General features: G+C 50.7%; 8 protein-coding genes across 8 annotated transcripts; 5 read left to right on the top strand and 3 right to left on the bottom strand.

Moving 5' to 3' along the window:
• Positions 1–154: 154 nt before the first annotated feature.
• N7473_007554 (uncharacterized protein) lies at positions 155–1,852 on the top strand (the record flags this gene model as incomplete). Its single annotated transcript, XM_057153494.1, has 2 exons — positions 155–1,063; positions 1,127–1,852. 2 exons carry the CDS (start codon positions 155–157, stop codon positions 1,850–1,852), a joined length of 1,635 nt encoding a protein of 544 aa, XP_057007832.1.
• Positions 1,853–2,072: 220 nt separating this feature from the next.
• On the bottom strand, positions 2,073–6,301 carry N7473_007553 (WD repeat protein; the record flags this gene model as incomplete). Its single annotated transcript, XM_057153493.1, has 2 exons — positions 2,073–5,880; positions 6,120–6,301. The coding sequence occupies 2 exons, from the start codon at positions 6,299–6,301 to the stop codon at positions 2,073–2,075; spliced, it is 3,990 nt and encodes a 1,329-aa protein (XP_057007831.1).
• A 3,051-nt stretch (positions 6,302–9,352) lies between these two features.
• hmt1 (putative vacuolar ABC heavy metal transporter (Hmt1)) lies at positions 9,353–12,255 on the top strand (the record flags this gene model as incomplete). Its single annotated transcript, XM_057153492.1, has 3 exons — positions 9,353–9,700; positions 9,798–10,936; positions 11,001–12,255. The coding sequence occupies 3 exons, from the start codon at positions 9,353–9,355 to the stop codon at positions 12,253–12,255; spliced, it is 2,742 nt and encodes a 913-aa protein (XP_057007830.1).
• Positions 12,256–14,691: 2,436 nt separating this feature from the next.
• On the top strand, positions 14,692–15,069 carry N7473_007551 (cell wall mannoprotein 1 family protein; the record flags this gene model as incomplete). Its single annotated transcript, XM_057153491.1, has 1 exon — positions 14,692–15,069. One exon carries the CDS (start codon positions 14,692–14,694, stop codon positions 15,067–15,069), a length of 378 nt encoding a protein of 125 aa, XP_057007829.1.
• Positions 15,070–16,457: 1,388 nt separating this feature from the next.
• Positions 16,458–17,364, top strand: N7473_007550 (Mth938-like domain-containing protein; the record flags this gene model as incomplete). The annotated part of the gene is made up of 2 exons (XM_057153490.1): positions 16,458–16,977; positions 17,165–17,364. 2 exons carry the CDS (start codon positions 16,458–16,460, stop codon positions 17,362–17,364), a joined length of 720 nt encoding a protein of 239 aa, XP_057007828.1.
• A 293-nt stretch (positions 17,365–17,657) lies between these two features.
• Positions 17,658–19,544, top strand: N7473_007549 (alkaline phosphatase; the record flags this gene model as incomplete). Its single annotated transcript, XM_057153489.1, has 2 exons — positions 17,658–19,176; positions 19,240–19,544. The coding sequence occupies 2 exons, from the start codon at positions 17,658–17,660 to the stop codon at positions 19,542–19,544; spliced, it is 1,824 nt and encodes a 607-aa protein (XP_057007827.1).
• Positions 19,545–20,475: 931 nt separating this feature from the next.
• Positions 20,476–20,775, bottom strand: N7473_007548 (uncharacterized protein; the record flags this gene model as incomplete). Its single annotated transcript, XM_057153488.1, has 1 exon — positions 20,476–20,775. The coding sequence occupies one exon, from the start codon at positions 20,773–20,775 to the stop codon at positions 20,476–20,478; it is 300 nt and encodes a 99-aa protein (XP_057007826.1).
• Positions 20,776–22,423: 1,648 nt separating this feature from the next.
• On the bottom strand, positions 22,424–23,845 carry utr2 (putative cell wall glucanase (Utr2); the record flags this gene model as incomplete). Its single annotated transcript, XM_057153487.1, has 2 exons — positions 22,424–23,637; positions 23,725–23,845. 2 exons carry the CDS (start codon positions 23,843–23,845, stop codon positions 22,424–22,426), a joined length of 1,335 nt encoding a protein of 444 aa, XP_057007825.1.
• Between the last annotated feature and the right edge of the window lie 1,588 nt (positions 23,846–25,433).

The following is a 25,433-nucleotide window of genomic DNA, read 5'->3' as shown; positions in this document are numbered from 1 at the left end:
AGTGATTCGGAGGAACGGCGGAATGTCAAACGTGCGGCTAACTTTCCCTCAGTATTCAACCAGGCAGCTCTCCGCATCCGCACGAGCTCCTCCCCATAACAACACGAAGTAATACTGAAGTCAGCTCCAACAAAAGAGAACAAATCTCTCAACCATGTCTTCAGAATGGCGCAGACTGTGTCTGTCGCAAGAAAATCTGCCCCCGCTGCTGTGTCAGTACACTTGGACCCGTCAAGGTTACGAGCTGTACCTGACAGACCTCACCACGATCTGGTCTGAACGATTATCTCGTAAAGAGATTTTAAAACGAGCGGATGATAGCGCCACGACGATTGATCCCAGCGAAGATTTGGACCAGCTTGACCTTTTACTCACCAAGATCGGAGAAGCTCTCCGTGGTGATGGGGGCTCTAATACAACACTAAACAGTGGTGCATCATCAGATTCTCTTCAACTCAACACAAGCACGGAATTGCCCGCTCCCTTGAGGCCGCTTAAATGGTCTATACTGCTTTCAAGGGAGCCTGCTTTCTCCACGACCAGCCATCTGATTCTGCCACTATTACGAGGCGAGGCATCCTTGGAGTCCCGTCAGCGAAACCTGTTAGATCAGCTCAAGCAAAAGGACTGGGTGCTTAGCAAGCTATTCGACAGATTTGAAGCCCTGGGGGCAGACCTTGGAACTGTGTTTCCTGGTGTAGCTGGTCTACGTACAGCTCGGAAAGGCAGCTCGAGATCCGAGGCCGCCAAATTCATCAAAGGTGTCGCACCGTTTGATGAGCAGAGCTGGCTTGCCGAATCTGAAAGCATCTCATCCAGCTCCGCAATAGTTTCGAATCTGATCCATGAGCTTGCGGGATCTGGCAACGGTCTTGATCTTGACAAGCTCCACCCGTCACAAGAGAAATGGTGGAGCGGTCTCCAAAGACGCACCGAGGCCGTTTCTTTTCAAGAGGAGGAACCCAAGAAGCTTTCTCAGAGCAGGACTAAGCCTATTGAATCAAAAGGTGATGTGGACCCAGGTGAGGAGACAGCGTCAGAAAGTGATGTCGATGAGTTTGAGGTTTGTCCAAAACAATGCCCTTCCATCTCTAGCATAAGAGTACCCAATCTCACTGAATTCCAGCAACAAGAAGTCGTCCCTCGACAGAAGCCACAAGAAACTCAACCGGTGATATCACCGTCTAAACCAAAAGCCAGGAAGAAGACTCCATCACCATCGCCCAAGGCAGTACACACAAACGAAGCCTCGGCCACTGAATCCGAGCATGAACCTGAACCTGAGCCCGAACTTTCACCTCCACCTCGACGAAAACGTACATCGACGCCTCCACCCTCCGCAGCACCCGTCGCACAAGACACGCCGCCCACAGAGATCCCAAATAAGCCTAAAAAGGGCCTCGGCATGATCGGAGGCAAGAAGAAAATCCCAGAGCCCGAGCCAGAGCGTGCACCCTTGCCACCACCAGAACCGACTCGTGTGCAAATCGAGGACCATGCACAATCTACCGCACCAGCTACCAAAGCTAAAAAGCCCACAAGACTGGGCATGATAGGCGGCAAAGCAAAAACCAAACAAGCACCTCTGCCAGAGACTCCCTCGGTCCAACAGGAGGAGCCTCTGCCATCCTCGCCTAATCAAAAGACCCGTGAAAAGCCCCCAGCACCCAAACATGACCGGGTCTCACCGAAAAGGGAATCTCTGGAGCCTTCTTTGCCAGCGAAAGCACCCAGTGCAGTACCAGCTCCGGAAGAGACTGAGGCCCAACGAGCTGATCGTAAGCGGGAGGAGCTGAAGCGGCAATTAGAAGCGAAGAGTAAAGCGCCCGCGAAGAAGAAACGGAGGTTTTGAGAATCTACCCGTCTACTGCATACTTGTTGGATTACGTGCTCTAGTCATACTATCATGAGTTATGAAATTGAGTGGATGGATTCATCATTGGTGAATCATGTATTAGGGTATCAAAAAAAACCGAGTGCCGTCTACTAGAAATTAGAAAAAATTGTACATGGTTGAGTGAGGACCGTCCTTAACGAACCGCTACTGGTATGTAATGATGACGATCAAACGTCTATTCTGGCGCAGTACCAGACCGACCAGCCGCACCTTTCCGCCTACTCTGCTCAACAGGAGTAACAAGGCGGACCTTCTTCGGCGACACCGCACCAGATGCCTGACCTCCCTGTCCAGCACCAGCCGCGCCACGACCCGTCGCAGCCGCAACGCCGGCAGCGCCAAGCATCCCGCGGACCGTCTGCACGGCTTTACTCTCGCCTTTAGTCCAGGGATCGTGCTTAACGACACCCACACCCGCAGAACGACTCGCGGAATCGCGACGCTTAGTCTCCGCCACGAGCATCTGCCGGTTGAGTTCGCGGCGCGGGCCGGGACCACAGTCGTGCGTGCAGCCTGGTGTGGCACAGCCGCCTTCGCTCATGGACAGATCGCCCAGCCATGTTGTCATGCAGGCTACATGGCCGCCGTGGCCGCAGCTTTGGCACCAGCTCCATAGCGAGGAGCCTTTAGGCCTGGGTGCTGTGAAGCCATCGAACTCGGATGTTGGGGCGGGCTCGGTTGCGGCGGATTGGTCTGAGAGGTGGGATACTGTTTCGGCCTCTGGATCCGGACTTGTGTGGCCCGGGTTGGAGGGAGTGTCACGGTGTGCAGAGACCCATTCTGGGGGCGGGTCAAGGCTCATGCATATCGAGCAGGGTGCTTGGGGTGTGTTGCAGCGGTGGCAGCGGGTGTTGTCGCGGCGAGGGTTTTCAAAGGGTCGTTGGCATGTGTAGCAATAGACATTGATGAAGGTGTCTGCTTGAGCGTAATCGTAGACGCCGGGATAGGTCGGAACGCAAGATAGACGGAGCTCTGCAGCTTCCAGGTCCATCGAGTGTCTAATGAGATGTTCGTTGTAGGCTTTGAAAACTAGTTCACACTCCTCGTATGGGAGGATATCCTCGCAGTCTTCAAATAGGACATGCAGTTTCCGTAGCAGGTGTGCAGCTGTCTGAATATCGACAGAGCTGCTAGTACTGTGGTAGTATCGAACAGCCTCTTTCATGAGAGCCTCGATGCTCCATGGTGTGAGATCATCTGCATCTGGCAACAGAGGAATCATAACTTGAGATAGATCTTCATAAATGCCTGCTATCCCTGGGTAGGCTGAAAGACAGGCAACCCCGTTAGCAGACGAGTTCAAACCATTTCCCGAGCCTGGCTGCTCAAGCGGAGTTGATTCGGTCACCAATGGCGGTGGTGTTGAGGGTCGCTCGAGATGGACGTGTTGATCAGACTCAAGGATCGACTCTTCAGGATCAAAATCTTCCTCGGGTTCCTCTGGTGATGGTTCCAGATTAGATTCCCGCCGCGCGGCCATGGCAGGCCGCCCTGCAGGGTATGAGCCAGCCTGGCCACCATCCGACATCAGAGCATCTGAAACCCGTCTATTTGATGAGTAGGAAGCGGCGATTGACTTAGAGGGGTGTGAACTGTCGGTGGAGGCAGAGAACATGGGAAAGCTTTCGCTAGAGTCGTGCCGATTGAAGCGGTCAATGGGGGGACGATTAGACTCCATCGGAGACTCCAATGTCAACACCTTTCTTGGGTTCTGCTTGTAATTGCTAATGGCAGCCCGCTTTTCTTCCAGCTTCTGGTCGTAATCATCCTCAGCTGCCTCTGGAGGGAAGTCGGGGTGACTCCGAGTGCGCCAGTCAGATCGGCCCGCAATTGCTCGCGGTGCTGACCTTTGCTCATCGTCAAGATCAGGCTGCAATGGATCCCGCAGACGTTGGGGTAGAACAGCCGTGGAAAGATGGGTCTCATTGCTCGATACCGATTGCTCCTGGGTCAAGCGCAGGGGATGGTGAATGGAACGAACATCGGTATCGGACATACTCCAGCCATTCTGTGGACTCAAAACCGAGGGCGGAAGGGGATCAAGGTCAATCGCATTCTCATTAACTGAGGGGATCTGCGAGTCCGTGCTACTTCCCCAGGACTGCTGCGGGGAATCAGGGATTGGCTGCGCAAGTGGCGTGGTCATATTCGACGTGCTTTCGGCTTCATGGAGAAGACCTTTTGGACCCTCGGCCTCCATGACTCCTTTGAACAGCCGGCTTTTCATCTTGCCCGGGCGACTCTCATCCGCTGCGCGCGATTTATCGGCCAACAGGCCATCCTTGGATGTCTTGCCTTTCACCCCATCTTTGCCCGATAGATGCTCCCTCGACCTTCGTTGCAGTTCTTGGAGAATAGCGAATTTCACGATCCGCCAGGTCTGTGCCAACTTGGCCAAGGACAAATTATCTGCACTTTCGGCATTCTGGTCGAACGAGTCCAATAACGAATTCAAAACTTGGGCATGGTTTTGCGTTTGAGAATTTTCATTCATCAATGGTGAGTAATGGCAGGCTAAGAACCGAAATACGGATGCATCGTTGGTGGCACCGGGTATAGTCCCAATTGCTCCCAACTGATTAGGAGCAGGGAGGGCGATCTTGGCAAGGGCCTCGTCCAGGGGTAAGACAGGAATAATATCGATTGCACCGGGCGGAGTGCTGCCCAGAGACTTTGAGGGTCGAATGGTTGTAGACTTATTCTGTTGCGGCCGGAACGATGAGGCTAGGACCACTTCATCGATGATATCCTCGGCTGGGCTTTGGCTAAGCGACTTTTCGCCATTAACACTCTCTTCCTCGTCGGTGCGCAGGAACTCGGATGCATGAGGCCCCAGAGCACGTCGTCTAGGTCGCGGCTGAGAGAATGCTACGAATTCTCCATTAGGGCTCCAGGCGGCCGAGCACATCGGCCGACGGTTAATCACAGCTGGAGCATAGCGGACGTCGGTCTGCGTGAAAGCCCCGGCCTCGCCAACCGTCCACAGCAAATCCTTGGAATGCCAGAGCAGATCGGATGCCGGCACATCGTACCGATCAAACTCACGGAAGGGGACATGAGGCCGTCGAAGGTCCCAGAGGTGAATCCGAGGATCCTCCTTGTCATAGGTGGTCACGACCTGGGACGACTGCCACAAACCCGAACTGGGGGAGTCACCCACCCATGACGGTGGCCGCCATCGAACATTGGTAATAGACTGGGGGGTTCGGAACTGGAACGCAGGTTTCTGTCGTCGGTCTGCAGAAGGCGAAAAGTCCCAGACCTTGACTAGCCGGTCCGTGCCTCCGCTTACAATGTGTTTCCCGTCCGGGTGCCAGTCGACTGCGAAACAAGGCCGCTCATGAGCCGCAAGACGTAACAAGGGGGCGGTGGTCTTGCGCGCATCCCACATCTGAATGGCGCCGCTGTCCGAGGCGGTCGCAAACACGACCCCGTCGGTGGGAGACCACCGGACGTCTCGGATCGCATCGCTGTTGCCCTGGTATACATGCTTGGGGCTGCACGTGGAAGGGCTCCGATTCGCAGAAGCCAAACGCAGATCCCACATTCGTATCGAACCATCTTGACTGCCGGACAACAACCATGATGCGAGATGGGGGTTGAAAGCCAGTCTGTGAACCTGGCGGTTGTGGCCCTGGAAGCGACATAATTGGAGGCCGGGCCGCTGCAGGTCGTAGACGACAATCCGACCATTGGCGACCGCCGTTGCGATTATCCGGTCATAATTGCCATGTGACCACTTGACATCCCTCACGTTCAACTGGTCCTTGTGTGGCATCGATGCGCCGGACTCATGATGAGTGGACGCATAGCTGATGACCGCATTGCGAATATTGAATTCCTCCGAGGAATGATCTGGTGAGACTCGGATGGTTTTGAGGATCTCCTTGCCTCCGATGACCGCGTGCGTTCTCTGCGGCGAGATATCTAGAGCGGTGATAGGGATGCCGGTCCGATGGGTGACGGTCTGCGGTTCACCAGGCCTGGTGACGTTAGAGGGAGGTGTGCCATTATTTGGGGCCCGATCTGGGATGAATGACCGATCTGGGGTAATGGGCAAGGTGTGGGGTGGAGAGTTAAGGTGTAGGGCAGAATTGGGAGTCGTGACCAAGTAGAATATAATTCCAAATGGCCATGTTTTCCTTTTCCTTTTTTTTGTAGCTTCGAGAAGTCTTTTGACTATGTTGAAGTGAAGCGGTGTGAGGGGATATGCAGTACGTACAGTGATTTGGACCTGATCGGCCGGGGACCATCAGCCCGGCTACTTTGCGGACTGGGGGGTCTTGAACCAGAGAAGAAAGGCTGGGCGAAACGGGCGAACGCGTTGGCTGCCCGATGCGAGTACTTGGTGGGCGGTGGCGGGGGAGGAGGGATAGGAGAGCGTGACCCAGAGAGGTCCGACATGGTTCTCACTCCATTGCGAGCACACGATCAGTTGACCGAATGGTAAAAGGTGGTGGGGGAAAGTGCGCGTGTCCGGGGCTGGTGGGTTACTTTCGTGAGGTGCTTCTTAGGTTCGGAGGTAAGGTTGGGCAGTCGTCCAAGCGGTGAAGGGCTGGAGCTCCCGAATGTGGAGGTTTGGATTCCTGAGGCAGCCACACGTTGGATCACTGTATACGAAGTATACAGAGTCTAGCCATGTAGTCGTATGAAGATATTAAGCAGTAGACCAAAAGTAGATAAGAGTATAGGAAATATAGACATGGTGATAATGATTCAGATTGAAACCATTTACCTAAAACGAAGTTTGCTAGATAGTATCGACTGATAAGCGAGTCCAGTCCATGTTGTCCCGTCTTTCCATCTCAAGTCCCTATCTCTCCTCCACTTCCAAGGATATACATCTCCGTAGATGCGGGACTATGTAGGAGTGGCAGTCTAGGCATACCGATCGGTCAACCAAGGTTATGGGGCTCGGATGTATGCAAGGTGTAACTACTGCAAGGTAGATAACCTGCTCCCTCCTCCCACCTTCCACCGCCCAACTATGTACTTTGTCCCGAAGACCTGTCTCCTCCATCTTGAACCTCTTGAAAGAACCCGACTTGTCCACATGTCAAGAGCGGTCTAGACGCCAACACACCATGAGAGATCAGATTTCAAAAGTGTACAGTCCACTGCAGATTGGTTTCCTGGCTCTCCGAATGGAACTCCTCCCATCCTCACCGGTCGCTGAGAGATAGGAGCAGGCAAGCGACACAGGCCGGTTTATAGTGAGGCATAAAGGAGAAGACGAAAGTGGCCCACCCCTCCACAAAGAGAAAACAAAAAAAGAAGCCATGTCTCACACCTCTGGCCGGAAAGACGGGAGTCCAATCGAATTATTCTGACGCTGCCTACAGCTCAGTTGACTACCAAATAGAGAACTAGAAACTGACCTAGAAGTTGTGAAAGTCTGGAACGGCGTGGGGGGGGAGGGACCAGAACATGAAAGCTGGAAAAAGGCCTCGACTCCTCGAAACTCAAGTTTTGAACCGGTCAAAGCGATCGCGCTGAGTCGTTCCCTGGAGCTCACAAGCGTGGAAGCTAAAAGAGTAGCTCGGGGGCAGGTGCAACTAATCAGGTTATCTAATCGCAGCTCCACGGTGGTCGCTAAAAAGAGGGAGGGGGATGGTCGCACATCCTTGACGTCTTTAGCGTCTTAGGGCAATCTAAAGCAATCGATGGGAATCTAGATCATTAGCTGAGAAGGGTCCGGGCACAAAAGAACCATCTGCCCAGGTGATCGTCAGAGGGTTTGCCTTGGGAATATTAGAGCAAAGAAAAATTCTCAGTCGGTACGCTGTCGATATATAACATAATGTATAGAATAGCCTATACAAATACCATTCTTGTCACTCGGTAAACTCTTATTGCTTGATTGTGTTGTGGTAGTTGTCATTCACTTTTGTCTTGAACCGCCCGGGCGGCTGACAATGACAATCATCATAGGTGATGCGCTATAATGATTTACATACAATATCTGATACCTGTCCTATCAGCTTCTGTCAATTATATCCCAAGTAGCAATGCGACTATATTTATAGAGTAGAATATAACATCATTCCATCTTTCATCCTCGATCTTATTCGTCTGTAGTGTTAGCGTTCTATATATATTGTGGAGTATAGTCCCCCTCCAGTGCAACCACTCCTTTGCTGTAGAGATGATGGCCTCATAGCTGATGATACCTGTCATTCGATTCTGGACCACAGAAGGTACTTTTTTTTTCGATCTGTAAGTCAGTCTGATCACCTTGGCTAAAGTATGCTCGCTGGGTGGGACCAGCCTAACGAAGTATGCCCATATGTATATCCCATCTGTGTCTACAGTATATAACTAGAAGTCCAGGGAGGTCAGAATCATTGATGCAATTTATTTCTAAAACTCTCGTCTAGGCCTGACCCCTGCTGCTTTGGCCCCCTTACAATCTACACAACCGACCCCCCTGGTCGGGCACGAACCATTGTTTATTCCGGGACTTCTGCTTCTTCTGCACCGGGCAAACATCCCAATCATATCGGCATATTTAGATATCTCCCGGTCCCATCTTCATCTTAGCAAATTTTCTCTCTGACCAAGGGAGAAACGGAGTTTCGATATAAGAGGCTCTGGTCCTGACTTTGGTCTCATACCTAGTCGACTCAAACCTGCACACTAGTGATCGACTACTCTTGGTGAGCATCCGAATGGTTCTCGCAAGCTCCGAGTAGTGTGGATCCCGTTTAGCTGCAGCACTCTGCATCCACTACACCGTCATTCCATTCACTATCACTTCCCTGCAATCCAGCACTTCCTGCTTCGTCCGTTCTATTCATCCATTGCCAGTTCCCGAGGCAGCTGAAATCCTTCGGAGTACCCGAATCCTGCTCGTAGGTCATGCCCTATCCTGATTGTGTGTGTGTTTTTATTTAGGCGCATGATTTTGCCACGGGGAGGTCAGTCGGGGGCTGTGAAATGAACCCAAAAACCTTCTCCGCTGTGTTGGGTTTGCCTCCCAGTTCGAATTCCCGATTGCCTCTCGATCCCCAAGCACTTCTCAAAAAGAGGGCAAAGAGAGAAGAAAAAAGCAAATTACCTTTTTGAATGTTGATTTGTCAAAGTTTCGATATTTCTCTTTCATTCCCCCTAGAGCAATTGTACTAAAGCTCCGATCCTCGTGGACACAGCAACTGGATTTCGCCTCCCCCGCGTCCGGCCGCGATTCATTCCTGAGGTCGTCGATCTTTGGCCACACCCGTCGACTGTCGTTTCCGCTCTCCAAACTTCTCGTTCGGTCTCGGTCTTGGTCTCTCTCCTCTCGATCTCTCAACCCTCAACAACCTCCGCCTTTCCAAACCTCCCCCCCCCCCTCCGCCCTCGCTTTTCCCTCCCTCCCTTCTTTTTTTTTGGATCGTCGGGGACACACCGCTGTGTCATGGAAATTGATTGATTTCTCTCCTCTGGTCGGATATTCGTGGGAGGATTCGGTTCATCATGGATCCCCATGCAGCTCGCGAGCTGCTGGAGTACCTGCGCACATGTTACCCAATCTTTCTGCTGTTCCTCTTTGCTGTGGCCTTCGTAGTCAACACGATGGTCACTGCAAGCAAGGCCAGCAACAATGAAACTGTTCGCATGGGCCCGGGTGGACGACCACTTCCCAAGCGATGCCGTAGTGCAGCTCCCGCCCGGAAGCCCAAGGAGTTTTCTCCTACCGTCAAACGCTTTTTCAATTGGTTCTCGGTAGCCGTGCTCGTCACATACCTGGCTGATGCAACAATCTACATTCTCCATGTCCTGCTGGCCCGATCTGAGAATTGGTGGCGAGGTCAGTCTTCAGTTGTATGTATTCCTAGACAAACCGTGATGTTTGACCCGCCAAGTAATGGCTATTACAAGACTCAAAGTAAAAACAAGCTAACCAGCGGATCTCTTATAGATCTATATTGTCGGCTCCTTCTTCTTCTACGCCGTCTTGTTGATGACACTGCTCGACACAAGCCCATCCCCGACAGCGGCTCAATTCGTGTGTTGGCTTGCTGCCATTCCTCTCGAACTTGTTATTCTTAGCACCAGTCTCTCGCTTTACACCTCTCCTCACAATGAGCCTGTCGTCGGCGATCCCGAAGGCGGCAAACTTCGCCAAACTATTACTCCTTGGGAATACTTTGAAGTGGCCTCGAACAGTCTCCGAGTGCTGATTTTGTTGGCTCTCGTTGTTTTGTACGCCAGCAAGTCAATCACGTGGAAGAGTCAGGAGAAGAAGGGACATCATGCAAATGGTGGCATCACCGAGTCCACTGGACTCCTGGATCCCGCAGCTGCAGAGAACGGCAATGGAAACGGCCATGCCTACGGTGCTACCAATGGTACTGCGGGTGCTGAGACGGCCAAGCCGCAGCCAGATCCTTGGGTTCGCCCGACGACCATGCCTGCTACAAGCTGGTGGGAGTATCTCAGCGGCTACTCGCTCTTTTTCCCATACCTGTGGCCGTCCAAGTCCCGCCGTCTGCAAATTATCGTAGTCCTTTGCTTCATTCTGCTCGTTCTCCAGCGAATTGTGAATGTCATGGTGCCCAACAAAGTCGGAGATATTATCACCAAATTGGCCAACGAGGAAGGAAAGGATTTCCGCGTCCCCTGGCTTGAAATCATGATGTATGTGATCCTCCGGTGGCTGCAGGGCGGGCAGGGTCTGCTGAGCTCCATGCGATCCAGCCTGTGGATCCCTGTCAGTCAGTATTCTTACATGGAGCTTTCCAATGCTGCCTTTGAGCATGTGCATGGTCTCAGCTTGGATTTCCATCTCGGGAAAAAGACTGGTGAAGTGCTCTCTGCTCTGAGCAAGGGCAGCTCGATCAACACCTTCCTCGAGCAGGTGACCTTCCAGGTGGTGCCAATGTTGATAGACTTGGTCATTGCATTCGGGTACTTCCTTGTTGAGTTTGATGCCTACTACGCACTTGTTGTGGGTATCTCGACTTTCGGCTATCTTTACGTTACTATTCGTATGGCTCAGTGGAGGGCGGAGATTAGAAGACAGATGGTCAACGCATCGCGCCAGGAAGATGCCGTGAAGTAAGTGGACTCAATTAAAATCCCCACCGAAAACTGTGAGCAATGATTAACCAGTAACTTTTAGGAACGACTCGATGGTCTCTTATGAGACAGTCAAGTACTTCAACGCCGAGCAATACGAGTTCCAACGCTACCGCGACGCCGTGGGCGAGTTCCAGAAGGCCGAGTACCATGTTCTCTTCTCCTTGACGCTTCTCAACACCTGCCAGAATACAGTATTTATGATGGGCCTGCTACTCACCTGCTTCATCGCCGCATACCAAGTTTCCACCGGCCAGCGCCGAGTCGGTCAGTTTGTTACTCTGTTGACTTATATGGCCCAGCTCCAGGGTCCATTGAACTTCTTCGGCACATTCTACCGTTCTATTCAATCTGCCCTGATCAATGCCGAGCGTATGCTCGAATTGTTCCGGGAGCAGCCTACGGTGGTTGACAGCCCTTACGCCAAACCTTTGGCAATATGCAATGGTGACATCAAGTTCTCCGGCGTGGATTTCTCGTATGATAAGCGGAAACCAGCTTTGAATGGGCTAACATTCCGCTGTGAACCCGGCACCACGACTGCCTTGGTTGGCGAGTCCGGCGGTGGCAAATCGACCGTATTCCGACTGCTCTTCCGATTCTACAATGCTGAGAAGGGATGCCTTAGCGTTGATGGCCATGATGTTCAAGACCTCACAATTGACTCTCTTCGAAGGCATATTGGTGTGGTTCCTCAGGATACGGTCCTCTTCAACGAGACCTTGATGTACAACCTGAAGTACGCCAACCAAACAGCTACCGACGAAGACGTCTACGAGGCCTGCCGGGCCGCCAGCATTCACGACAAGATTCTGGCTTTCCCCGATGGTTACAATACGAAGGTTGGTGAGCGTGGCTTACGTTTGAGTGGTGGCGAGAAACAGCGTGTTGCAATTGCACGCACCATCCTGAAGAACCCTCGAATCATACTTCTGGACGAAGCTACCGCTGCTCTGGATACTGACACGGAAGAGCACATTCAGCGGGCTCTCTCGACTCTCTCGCACGGCCGTACTATGCTCGTGATTGCTCATCGTCTCAGCACCATCACCACTGCTGACCGTATTCTGGTCCTGGCAGACGGTCAGGTGGCCGAGAGTGGCACTCACGAGGAACTATTGGCTCTGAGAGGCCGCTATGCCAGCATGTGGCGCAAGCAGATCCGAGCCCAGAAGGCAGCTGCCGAAGCTCAAGTTTTGCAAGACCGCGCCGAGCGTATCCGCAATGCCACGCACAGCGATGACAGCTCCAGTCAATCCGACGAGGACCGCAAGGGCAGCCATCATCCCGCTCACTAAACCCGCCCTGTACAGGCAGCTCTAATTCCCGCCAGCAAGCATGATTCTCAACCCAATTTTTCATCTCTCGACGTGTGCATAAGCTCTCATCTCATATCTTTTTCTTTTCTTCTTCAACACCGACGCCAAAAGCAAATGGGGAGGGAGTAATGTGACCGGAGAACAAGCAGGGACGCCATGAGATGTGGGTTTTTTGCCTTTGCGTTCTTCTTTTTTTTTTTTCCTCTTGTCCTCCCTCTCTCTTTCCATCTTTTCGGGTCCTTCTTCTGCTTTCTTTTACTTCTTACTGGTCCAGGGTCTGCTTTCTTTTCTTTTCTTTCCTGTTGTTCTCTGTCGCATTCTTTTCATTGCGTTCACAGGCGTTTGGGAATTCATGATTCGATGCGCATGATTTCAGTCATTTTGCCTTGTCCTTGTTTCATATCGAACCCGAGGTGCAATTGGTCGCGGTTTGGGTTTTGCCGGAAATAAAAAACTAGATTAATCACTAGGGCCGCCGAGACGGATTATACTTAATATAAAAGGACTTTCAATTGAGCATTGTGTATTGGTAGATGAGCTTAGAGTGTTTTCGTAGAGTTGCTTAAACTGTCGAGGATCTTATGTGTTCTTTGAATGTACAGTGGCGACCGTTATTGCCTTCCATGTCGGGAAACAGAGATACTCTTTCAAACCCTAATCACATGATACGCTAATCCCAATATGGATAAGTGCGCACGTATGTATTTGTTCTCTGTTTTGATGGTAATAACGCAAACCGTGTAAACATGCGTAAGCTGGATAGCAATATAATTACAGGTCCGAAAATAATCACGCCTCCCACCTTCCCCCACGGGCCCACTGGTGTCCCTACATATGTCTCACGAGCCCTGGTTGCAACGAGGTCGAGGAGGGCGTAATAACCTCGCTTGCCAATTTGTGGATTTCCCAGGCTGGCCTATTCGCCAAATTGGGTCCGGTTCTTGACAAGAATATTCAAATAGACTTCACAAAATAACCACGAATCATCGGCAATAACCACGGGTGGGCAGCTTACCGCGAGTAAAGGGACACATACCAGCATATTTGCCTGAATGAAAATGAAAACTAAATATTTCCACCAGTGATGAAAGTGTATAGGAAGGTGGTTGAGGAATCCAGGGTGGCGAACGCAATACTATATATACTAGGTATTTCGTCCTGTTCTTCCAAATTGGAAATGCTGTATATCTCAAAAACTCATAGCTTAGTCATGTCAATTATTATTTAGTACTGTGCACATATAGTACGGGAAATATACTCGCAGGGTGGGAAAGCAGTATAACAAGGGAGCGAGGTTATATGGTGTCACTCTTCAGGTGACCCACACACCTACTGCTAATACACCGCCGAACTCCATCACTTTCGGAATATTGGAATTGCTTTATATTAGAAATCTCCGTAGCACTACAGAGGATGCGCTATATTTCTTAAAGCAACCTTGCTACTAACAATTTGCAATCGTGAAAAGACCTGTATAGATCTATCTTGTTTAGTTCTATTCTTATATATCGAGTTAAGCCTATAGCTTAGATATAGATGAAAGATTATCTAGGTTTTAATATTTACAATAGGAATAGTCTCTTTTGATTATTTTGTCCTACCGTAAGTAGCGGTCTGGCTGTAGCGAATTTGTCTTGGGAAAGGTGGATGTTGCCTGAGGAAGAGTGGGGCGATCTGTGATCGTCCTGTATATCGATCTAGCCGAAAAACTCTAATACGATAGGGCGAAAATCGAGAAACCGAGGAAGGAACTAAAGGGTCCGCTTAACACTTCACTCAGGGCTTACGAGATTCATTCTCTTTTAGACGACTAAGAGTGCCCGAGACCCTACCTGTATATTGCCGAGATTCGTGTTTCTGTTCACTAGGCACAGAAGCGCGCTTATTAAATTATCTCCCCTGGGGGGATTGTCCGACTTAAGTGCACGGGTACAGCACGTTGATAGAATGACCTACCTATTGTCCTAGCGAAGCTAAATTCTAGTAGCCTTAGGTAGGATCGTCTAAGACTACTGGTATTTAGCTTCGCTAGCGTATACTCCCGGTATCCGCCTGTAGAGGCTTGACTAATGCGGTAGGGCGTTGTGCTAGTTCTGAGCTTAGGTTAGTATCTCGCGGAATCTGGTGGAGAATGCCATTTTACATTCCCCCTCCTTATTTGAGAAAAGGTGCAGCTCACTAGAGAAAAGGTGCAGCTCACTAGTGAAAATAGTGATACATAATGCGTGATATATTACGCAATTTTGCATATGCAGAATGAGCCTAGCTACGCGTTGTGTGTTACGATTATCTGCCTTATATCCTAGTGTTAGCTTTATTCGACCTACCGCACTATATATAGAGCGCAAGGAGCTCGCCCCTAGGCTCTCACAACTATATTATTATACTCTAGTTACTCTTACCAAAACAAACAACATGGTGTTTATTGCTAAACTTTTCGTTTTGGCATTAACTGCTGCTGCCACGCCTATCCTTCGCCGCGATGCTGTTACGGTTGAGAACGATATAACGCAAAAAATCGGCCCGCAAGTCCAAGCCCTTGACAACGACGTTAAAGGTTTCCCCGCTAGTGGTTTAACAGGAGTACTTGCAATTGATAACGATTGCAACGCTCTCGTTACTGTTGTAAATGATGCGACTAGCGATATCCACAACGCCGGCTCCTTTAGCGAGTCAGATGGAACCTCTGTTCTTCAGGCCGCCAGTAACCTAATCTCTATATTTTTGGGTACATTGTCTGCTATTACGAATCAAGCAGCTGCTTGGGAAGGTTTTCCGGGGGACAAGCTCTAGTTTTGAACGACCTCCAGAATCTCAATGGGTCCTTCATCGACCTTACCAGCGCTTTAATAGACGCCACACCAAGTGATCTAGTTCCCTCGGCTACGTCAGTCCAGACTCAGATTGCCCAAGGCTTCACCTCTGCTATAGCCGCCTACTCCAGCTAGGGCTATTAGCTCTTTTATGTCATCGAGAATCCGCCGTTAACAGCATATAGCGACAATATATCCCGTTAGCTTTAAGAGTGAATGGAATTGGGGTATGAAAAGTGGAAGGTGTGGAACTGAACAGCGGTTATCTTACCGCTAGCAACCGATCCAACTCCGTTTGTTTTTGTATGTTATCGTCGAAAGTAGGGAGCTACTTACAATCTACCATTATTTGTTGTTCTTATGCTCTACAATTCGTTGATTTTTGTATGTAACCTTTGGAATGTGCAGTAACTCCGACTATTTTGGTCCGAGCGTCGCAGCATTCCCCTGCTCCTCTCTTCCAGCAGCCGGAAGCCACAAATAGATATTTAATATGCCGGCTATTTTACACATACTTTTGATCTTTTTCTCAATCAACCAATATTAGATCAATTGAATTGGCTCACCATGGTCAAATAGCCGTATCAGTGCATGCTATGTCGCCCTCAGGCCATCTTACCACCAAGCACCACTAAACAGGAGGCCGCTGCGGGATTGGCATCATATCACTCAACAATGACCCACCTTAGCAGGCAACTAACACAATGGACCGATGAGATAGGCGATGGTGGAGATCACGACCAGATCTTACTGTTGAGCCATGCCTATCAACTTGCGTCTAAATGGACACTAGCGCAAGCGTCAGGCCCTCTGCAGTGAAGGAATTGTGAGATGGAAAACCGAAGTTGCCATTTTGTCAACAGTGGCCTACTTTGCTCTGTTTGTATAGAACCTCTAGACTTCTAGTCATCAGGGCATCTACTTGCAGACGATTATACCTTTCATACCGGAATATGGCATTTGTATTATCACCTCGTACGTACGAAACCGGTAATTTATCATCATTTCATAGTTGGTTTAGTTCATTATGTGATTATGGTTTGAAGGAGTGTCTGTGTTCTCTCACATGGAAGGCGGAAACGGTCGCCACGATAATTGTCGCAAGAGCATATACTTGCTTTTGAAACCTTCGGACTGAAAATACCGTATCTCTCAAAGCTGAGATAAACTAAATAATACCTGATCTAGTTGCCCGGTATTCGTACTTTGGGGAGTACTTTGATGTAGCTCGGCATGCCAAGACCGCGGCAAGCTTATCGGACATTATTGACATCGACATCTGCATCTTCACTCGAATCCTGCTTCCATCGCCTCCTCAATCGCCTCAACTCACCACTCTTCCGATCAAAGTCAATATCTCCCTCTACAATGCATTCACCATCACCCCAACTCCTCCGTGCCATGCGCTCCTCCCTCCTAACTGCCCCGACCTCCCGCCCTCTGCGCAGCGCCACCAGCTTCCCGCGCGCCCTCACAGCCATCGACATGCCATCTCAAAAGCGTAATTACAGTTCTCCAATCCGCCCTACGCGCATGATCCCTCGCTCCCACACGCACAAGCCTACCAGCCATGACCGTGGCCCGGAGTCCAAGGAAGACACTCAGACGGACTTTGGCGCGCTGGATGTCCTGGGAAATACCCCCGTACCTAGCACGGCTATTGACGCCTGCCTGGACTCTGGGTTCCATCTGAACAGCGGTGTTAAAATTACCGGTGGCGATGCGCTGCTTCTCGTCGGTGGAGAAGCGTTCTCCTGGCGGCCTTGGAAGGCTTTTGAGGGTGCGGAGAATGACCGCGCGGCCAAGGCGTCTATGATTAACGCCAAGGGTCAGTTTGAACTGGATGAGCAGGCTTGGGGGTTGCTGAGTGTGGTGTGGCCACGTCCTGGTACGTAATTTGTTTCTGCTTTCATCCCCTCTTTTTGCTTGTTTGCCTTTCTTTTTTGTGCCGTGGTCATGGGCCCTCGTGGAATGGGGCAACGGGTCATATGGTCCCCTCTTGTGCTACGCTTGAACTACTTGTTTTGGGAGGCAAATTTGGGTTGAGTCAGTTTGCTGATGGTTGTCTCGGATAGATATGCTCATTCTCGGTCTGGGTGGCGGTATGTACCCTCTCTCACCAGAGACGAAGCGTCATATCAATGCGCTGGGCATTCGTGTGGAGATTCAGGATACGCGGAATGCGGCGGCGCAGTTTAACCTGTTGGCCACCGAGCGCGGAGTCTCTGAGATTGCGGCAGCTTTGATTCCCATCGGGTGGAAGGGTCGGTCATAGTTTTAAGTGGCAGTGCTGTGCTACTAGCGGCGGAACTAGGAAGATGTGTGAAGAATCGGAAAATTGAGGCTCTTTTTATGTACATTATCATCTAATAATATCATCTCACTCAAAAGTACGATTACTGTTTTGGGACATCTCTAAGGGTCCTGGTTCTGGTCATGTGAGGGCCCTATCTTATCTTACCTCAGCCCAGCCCCGTCCCCTCTTCCGGTTCCGACTCCACCAACCGCTCGGGGAAAGCTCAGGTACCTAACTGAGCTCAACTCGACTCGATTCGCATCAATACAGCCATGGCGGGAGACGAGCCCTTACTGGCTCCACGCCGCCCTTCCTCCGACCGCTCCTCCATCCGAAACGCCGAAGAAGAAGATGCCCTCCTGACTGGAGAGCGAACGGCTCGCCAACCAAGCCGGGGATGGGGTTTCTGGGGACAAGTCGGGACATTTGCCTGGGCTATTATCGCAACAATCTTGGTGATCGTTCTGGCCGTGGTCTACCAACATGAAACTGCTCAGAACCGACGTGCTCCTTCGAAGGATGTCTGGGGCCCTGGCGGCAAGCCGACTGGCAAGCGCAATCTGATCTTCATGGTATCCGACGGCATGGGACCTACCAGTCTATCGATGACAAGAAGCTTCCGCCAGTTGACAGAGGGTCTACCTATCGACGATATCTTGGTCTTGGACAAGCACCACATTGGCCAGTCCCGGACACGGTCTAGCAACAGCCTGGTGACAGACTCAGCGGCCGGTGCAACGGCATTCTCCTGCGCGCATAAGAGCTACAACGGAGCCATCTCAGTGCTCCCCGATCACTCTCCCTGCGGTACTGTGCTTGAGGCCGCTAAGCTGGCGGGCTATCACACGGGCCTGGTTGTCACGACCCGTATCACGGATGCGACTCCGGCGTGCTTTGCCTCGCATGCCAATCTGCGTCAATACGAGGATAGCATTGCGGAGCAGGAAGCTGGTGAGCACCCGCTGGGTCGGGTTGTTGACTTGATTCTGGGTGGTGGACGATGCCATTTCCTGCCCAATTCCACAGAGGGTAGCTGCCGTGGCGATGACCGAGACATTGTTGAAATTGCGTCCCAAAATGGATTCCATTACTTGCAGGACCGCGCTGCTTTTGATGCTCTCAACGGTGGTACCGAAGCCAAGCTTCCTCTGATGGGTCTTTTCGCCGAGAAGGACATTCCTTTTGAAATCGATCGCCGCTCGCAGAATGATGTTTATCCTTCTTTGGAGGAGATGGCTCGCACTGCTTTGACTACGCTTAGCGAGGCCACTCGGGATAGTGAGCAAGGCTTTTTCCTCATGATCGAGGGTTCTCGTATTGACCATGCTGGCCATGGCAATGACCCTGCTGCGCAGGTTCACGAGGTCATCGCCTTCGACAAGGCTTTTGCTGCCGTGCTTGAGTTCCTTGAGAAGGATGAGACGCCTGGTGTGCTTGTTAGCACGTCTGACCATGAGACCGGTGGTCTGGCTGCTGCTCGCCAGCTTCACACTAGCTACCCCGAGTATCTCTGGTTGCCCCGTGTCTTGGCCAATGCCGAACACTCCAGCGAGTATGTCGCTGCCAAGCTGAGCAGTCACCTCGCGGAAGCTGGCAAGCATGATGATGACTCGAAGAACAAGGCGTACATACGCAAGACCCTGCTGGAGAAGGACCTTGGCATCACCGATGCTACCGATGAGGAGGTCAATTCCTTGCTTCACCCCGAGGCCGGCGTGTCTCCCCAGTACTTCTTCGCAGACATGATCAGCCGCCGTGCGCAGATTGGCTGGTCCACTCACGGACACTCTGGTCAGTTTATTCCCTCCCAAAAATACCATATACTATGAAGTCACACTAACATTCTCCATTTAGCTGCCGACGTCAACATCTACGCATCATCCAGCAAGGATGCCTGGCCCTTGGTTGGCAACAATGAGAACACCGACGTCGGTGCCTTCCTAGCCAACTACCTCGACCTCGACGTCGACGCCGTCACCAAGCGCCTCCAATCAGCCGCCTACTGGACCGTCTCCGGCGAGGAGTCCACCACACAAGCCAAGTACAACTGGATGGGCAATCCGCTCGGCTCAACCGTTCGGACCGAGGGTCTTGACACGTACCATGGTGATTTCAAGAAACGATCCCTCGATGATTGTGGCTGTGGTGCAGTCCACTAAATCGATTGATCTCTCTCAAGCATAGCATGTATGTTTCTTTGTGCCGAATTTCGGGGGTTTTCGTTTCGTTTTATTCTCGATTTTGTATCATTCTGGTGTAACGGCTGATTTGGCGTGGTCTCGCATTAACTTCATCTACTCATATTATATTCATTGGACTTGTTAAAGATTATAGCATCGGTATACCATCCAGATAGTCTTTGAAAGCAATCGATACCATACCTATGAACTACGAACGATATTCCCTTGATGATCTACTGCTGTGCTAAAACCTAAAGCCTACCGAAAGACCGAATTGTTCCAAACGACCAAAGTGCGAGAAAAGACCAAAGTACATCAAAAAACCAAATCCTGCTACACGACCAAAGTCTACCCAATAACTAAAGTCTGTCAACAAACTCAGGCTTGCTAAACAACTAAAGTGCCACAAAAGACCAAAGTACATCAAAAAAAACCAGATCTCGCTACATGACCAAAGACTCCAATACGACCAAAGTATGCCAAACAGCCAAAATGTTCTAACTGACCAAAATGCATCAGAATACCAGAGTGTATCTAACGACCAAAGTATGCCCAAAAACCGAGATATGCCACCAAAGCCCAAGCCTAAGTCTAGACTTATATACATGCTCCAAGACTAAAAGGCATCAGAAGACGAAATGGGCCAAATGGCCAACGGTTGCTCACTACCAAGCATGCTAAAGCATGCTAGAAAAAGCCAAACCAAAAAAACAAACAGAAACAGAAACACCCGCAGAGGAAAAAGAACCAGACAGCCACCCCAGAACCCCCAGAAACGCCACGCGAGAACACAGGGAAAAAGAACCAAACACAAGAAATCGAAAAAAACGGAAAAAAATCGAAAAAATCGCAACACCCCCAAACGCCTCACATCTTCCCCCAAGAAGAACACAACAACAGCAGGAACATCTCACAGACCCCACATCTCCCGAATCCTCTCACACTCCGGGCACGCCTCGGACAGGTTGAAAACCCACCAGAGGGCATTGCCCGTGCCGGGCTCGTCGGAGGAAAACGGGAAGCCATCCTCGTTGAAGAGGCAGTATGGCTCGCAGTCCGGGAGGTCGGGGTCGAACGGCAGCCAGAACAGCTCGCGCTGTTCGGCGTCGTTGATGCGCTGTAGTTGGGCGAACAGCGCGTCGCAGAAGAGGTGGAGTGCGAACCGCACGTGGCGGCATTCGTCGTAGAAGTAGCCGACGAAGAAGCACATTGTGAGTGTGCTTGATGATGGTCTGCTTATAAGAGGGGTATGTTAGCTTGTCTTCATGGCTGGTCTTCATGGATGTCTGGTCTGATGGGCTGGGCTGGGCTGGGGGTGGTGAGGTTCGTTTGTCGTTTGGCGTCGATTATGTTATCGGACCCGCCTGAGGCGACTGGAGGAAAGTGATATATGAGGGGAAGGAGGGATGGAGAAGGACTCGAGAAGTGACTTACAGTGATATGGATGAGGTTTTTGATGATTTTGGATGGGAGGCTTGATGATGGGAAATGATGGTAGTGGAGATGGTAGAGTGAAAAGAGAAGAAGGCCTTGCTTGTTTACTTCTGCGCCAGATACCGGTGCCTGCCTGGGAGTTTCTTTCCTTCATAATGGCTAAATTCCTACTGACCGCCCTATTAGATCCGGCAGATTTGAAGCTATTCACAGTCGATACTCAAGTACCCTTCACCACATCCGCATTGCAACCAGGTACTTCTCCACGCAAACCTAGTACCACAAAGACATCATTCGATCTTATTCTTATTGACTAGATACAAACGATCTCTTTTCCTGCAGAACATATATAACATAATATGAATTCCCCGGACATTAGAACAAATATACGCATACCACGGCAGTGGCGTCCAGATCGAGATGCACGATCTCCGCCATCCGCCATTCCCCACAAAACCTCCACTCCGAACTCCCTTCACCACATTCTAAAGCCCCCTCTATAACCAGCCCCATTTTCCACGTGGAAACATGAATACCCTCTGAAACAGTGAAACAGTATTAGTGGAGAACATGGATGGTTCGGTTCGTTGGGTTCCTGCAGGGGCGTTTTGATCTGTTACGGGCCGTCCGTTGCAGAATCCACCAACCGAATTCATCAACGGGAGTGAACCCCTGCATGAATACGAGAGCTTGGGTGGACGTCTTGCCAAGAAGGTGAGTATATTAATGGAGGGGTTGATTTAAAGCTAGATCTGATTATCATAGTGATAAGATGGATACTACTGCATAGTTTTCCGAGTTCGAGACTAGAAAATAGACTAGAGAGATTGATTAAGAGATTGCAGACCACCCATTATTACACAAGTCCCTAAAAGGAACTAAGACCCAGGGCAGAAGTAGGTGATTTCCAAACATATGCATGAAATAATGTGTTCCGTCGCAGTGACAAACAGGGCATACAGAAAAGGACATTAACAAAGCCGGACTAAGTAAAAAGATGGAATAGTGTAATTCAAACAGCGTAATCATCCATGTAATGATGAAAAGGAAACGCTGAGCAGGAAGTACTCAAGAAGCAGACGCAGAAGCATAGTGGTTCAGACACGTGGACGGCATTAAAGGGAATCAAATAGGGTAGAGATCCACGAGGGATGACAACATAGAGCATAGAACAAGAAACCGTACAAAGAGATACCAAGATGTGTTTTCTTCATTGTGGGGATCAAGGAATCAGTCAGAGACAGTCGAGAAGCGAAGATAGGATCAAATATCCATAAAAAAGGGGGTTTACTCGTGAAAGAGTAGTAGAAATAGGGTGGAAAAGAATAGAAAATCTCAATAATCAAGATATTCTGGAGGTGTATGGTAGTTATTCAAACAGACACAAAGACACACAAAAAAAAAGATCCCATATCAAGTTACATTTACAGCGTCACCAGAACAACGACAGCCACGAGGACTGCAAACAGCGAGCCACGCAGGACGCGCTCACCCTGAGCAGGGGCACCGTTACCCTTGGTGGTGGTAGTGTCGGTACCCTGGCTGAAGCCAGTGCCAGTAGCAGAAGAGGAAGAGCCAGAGCTGGTGCCGCTGCCGCTGGAGCTGCCAGTGCCAGTGCCAGTGCTGGTAGTGCTGTTGATGGCCATGCCACCGGCACCACCGTGGTTGGTGGGAACGCTGTCACTGGCGGTGGAGGAGGCGCTGCTGCTGCTGTTAGCGCCGAGGGTCATGTCCAGACCGGTAGCGCCAAGAGAGCCAAGGACGGTGGAGTTGTTGGTGATAGCGATGTTGGCCTCCATGGCAGCATTGGAGGTGTAGATGTAAGCATTGCTGCCAGACTTGACAGCCTCGGAGGGGGGATCGTAGCAAGTAACATCGACCTGACCGATGGTAGCGTAGTAGTAACCCTTCTCCTTGATATCCTGGCTGTTCCAGTCAATCTCACCACCAGCCCAGTCGATAGTACCCTTGGCGTTGCTAGCCTGGCCGGCGGGCCAGAGCGACATCTGCAGGCGGGAGGGGGTCTGGGGGTACTGGAAGCGGTTGGCAGTGGAGTTCCAGGTGTCAGACTTCTTCAGGGTACGCTTGACTTCGCCATCAACGATCCACTGGGTTTGGTCGGGCTGCCAGTCGATCTCGTAGGTGTGCCAGTTGTCAAAGGTGTCCTGGTCGTTGACGGAGGCGTTGCCGCTGTTGTGCCAGTCCAGAACACCCTGCCAGTAGTAGTTGGTCTGAACGGCAGTCAAATCGGCACCGACCCACTCGTAGTCGATCTCATCCTTGACGTCGGAGAGCAGGATGAAAGCAGTGACGACACCCTTGCCGCGGGAGGACTTGATCTTGCCGCTGATCTTTCCGTACCAGATGTAGTGGTTGTTGGCGAAGAGAGTACCGACGGAGTTCTTGGGCATGGTCATCAGGAGGTTGCCATCTTCGGTCTTGGGGAAACCACTGTAGGTCCAATCGGCGGCGCTGGCATTGCCCAGGTACTTCGTGTTCAGGACGGTGTTGTCGAGGTTGTCCCACTTGTAGCTCTTGTTCTCACAGACAGGCATGGGGGCGCAAGAACCGATCGAGAAAGAGGATTGAGGGTCGCAACCACCGAGGCAGTATGCGCCGGTACCACACTCGCCATACTCTGTTGCGCGACACGAAAAGGGTTAGCCATTGACTCGGTCGCGTGGGAGTATTGCGACACAATTGGGAAGCAAAAGAGAAGACTCACGAGAGCAGCAAGGCTTGTCCTCAGGGCACTGGCTGCTGGTGCTGCAAGTAGTGGTGGTAGCCGCAAGAGCGGTAGCCGAAAGGGCCGACAGGGCCAGGAGCGGAGTCACGAAACGGACCATTGTGTGAGATTATGTACGGGTAGTTAAGGGGGGAGGGGGGTTTGGAAGGTGGGTATGTGCGAAACCAGAATATACAAGAAAAGTAAAAGGGATGGAGAGAAGGACCACAGACAAACGAGCGAACTGTGGGAGGATTAGAAAAATAGAATAGATGGAACGAGAGGCAGCAAGTGAAGGTGAAAGAGCAAACCAAATTCACTGCTTTTGGAGGTTGTCGGGGGAGAAGGAAAGAAAGAGGAGGAAGGAGGAGGAGGACGACGGGGGGATGTATGGAGTATTTCACGGGCCTTACGGGAGTACAACAGTCAATGAACCCTCGATCAATTGACAGACAGCGTGGTAGGGTGATTGACTTCCAAGGGTCTGTCTACTTTGGTTGTAATGCGGCGTCATAAAGAACGGCTAGAGGTAAACAACCAGGGAATCAAGGCAACAACTAACCCTTTTGGGAATTAGTAGGGCGGGAGTCACGCTACAGATGACTTTTGATCGGCTGGATAAATTACAGACAAGAATATGGCTCGGTATGGTACGTTACACTGATATTCAACTGGCAGGCTCAGGGACTTGGTTGTTTCTCCACTTTTATGGAGTCCCGTGGAGATAACTGGGTCCTTGGAAAAAGTCCAAAAGTCCCATAGTCCATGGGCGGAGCCGGTCTCTGTCTGTGCTCTTTTTCTCTTTACAAACTCTGGTAATTTTCAGATACCAAGATGGTGTATTTTCTGGAGAGAGCACCCACTACTGCAAGCTGCTACTGCAAGTCACAAAAGTCCATGCTTTCAATTACTATTTTGGAACGAACTGTGACTCGTGGCATTGAGAAATTGGCTGGACCAACCCGTTAATACAATACTATCGCAGCGTACTGTGTACTGTAGTATTGTCATAAGTATAGTGCACTACAAATAATGAGACACTCGCCTGCCTGATGCATCCCAAGCCTCGTCATGAGGTCTCATTTGCCAGAGATTAGGAAGGTTTGATGAGTTCATTTGACTGGGTGAGATTAAATGAGTGGCTCCCAGCCAGTGAGGCCGTTGGACCAAGTGAGACATTTTCTGCCCCAGGCGTTTGTCTCTCGATAAGAGTCTCGTATGATGGTAATCAGAATACACAGGTACAATACACTATACACCCGAATATGTTAAAAGTCCTCCTTAAAAGTGGAACAGGGGAGATTAGAGAAAGAAAACCATATCTCATTGATATTTTCCCCACGTCAAACAGCCTCTTGAGTTCAACGTGTTTAATCGGTCGCTTCAAGTGCGTACATGTCAACCTTGAACCTACCTAATTTATACCCCCGTTTTCTCCCACTCGTGACAGGTATTCGAGTGTACCCTGTATACTACTCGGTCCAACCTCGCCACCACAGACACCAGCTAACTAATGAGTTAGCTAACCCTCTCTGGATCAGGAGCGCGCACAACCGGCTAACCCCGACCCCCAGGCTGCAGTAGTGTGCCAAAAAAATCCCATCCTCTCCCCCCCAAAGGCCTAAAAACCCTTGGAACACACCCCCAAGCCCAATAGTTAGTCTCGGGCCTCTCGGCGCCAAACTCGCAGCCCCGATTTGCCCAGCTGG

This window comes from Penicillium subrubescens, assembly GCF_028828155.1.
Source record: "Penicillium subrubescens strain IBT 31985 chromosome Unknown utg000005l_segment0_segment0, whole genome shotgun sequence".
Lineage (NCBI taxonomy): Eukaryota > Fungi > Ascomycota > Eurotiomycetes > Eurotiales > Aspergillaceae > Penicillium > Penicillium subrubescens.
This window is presented reverse-complemented; position numbering and strand designations above follow the sequence as displayed.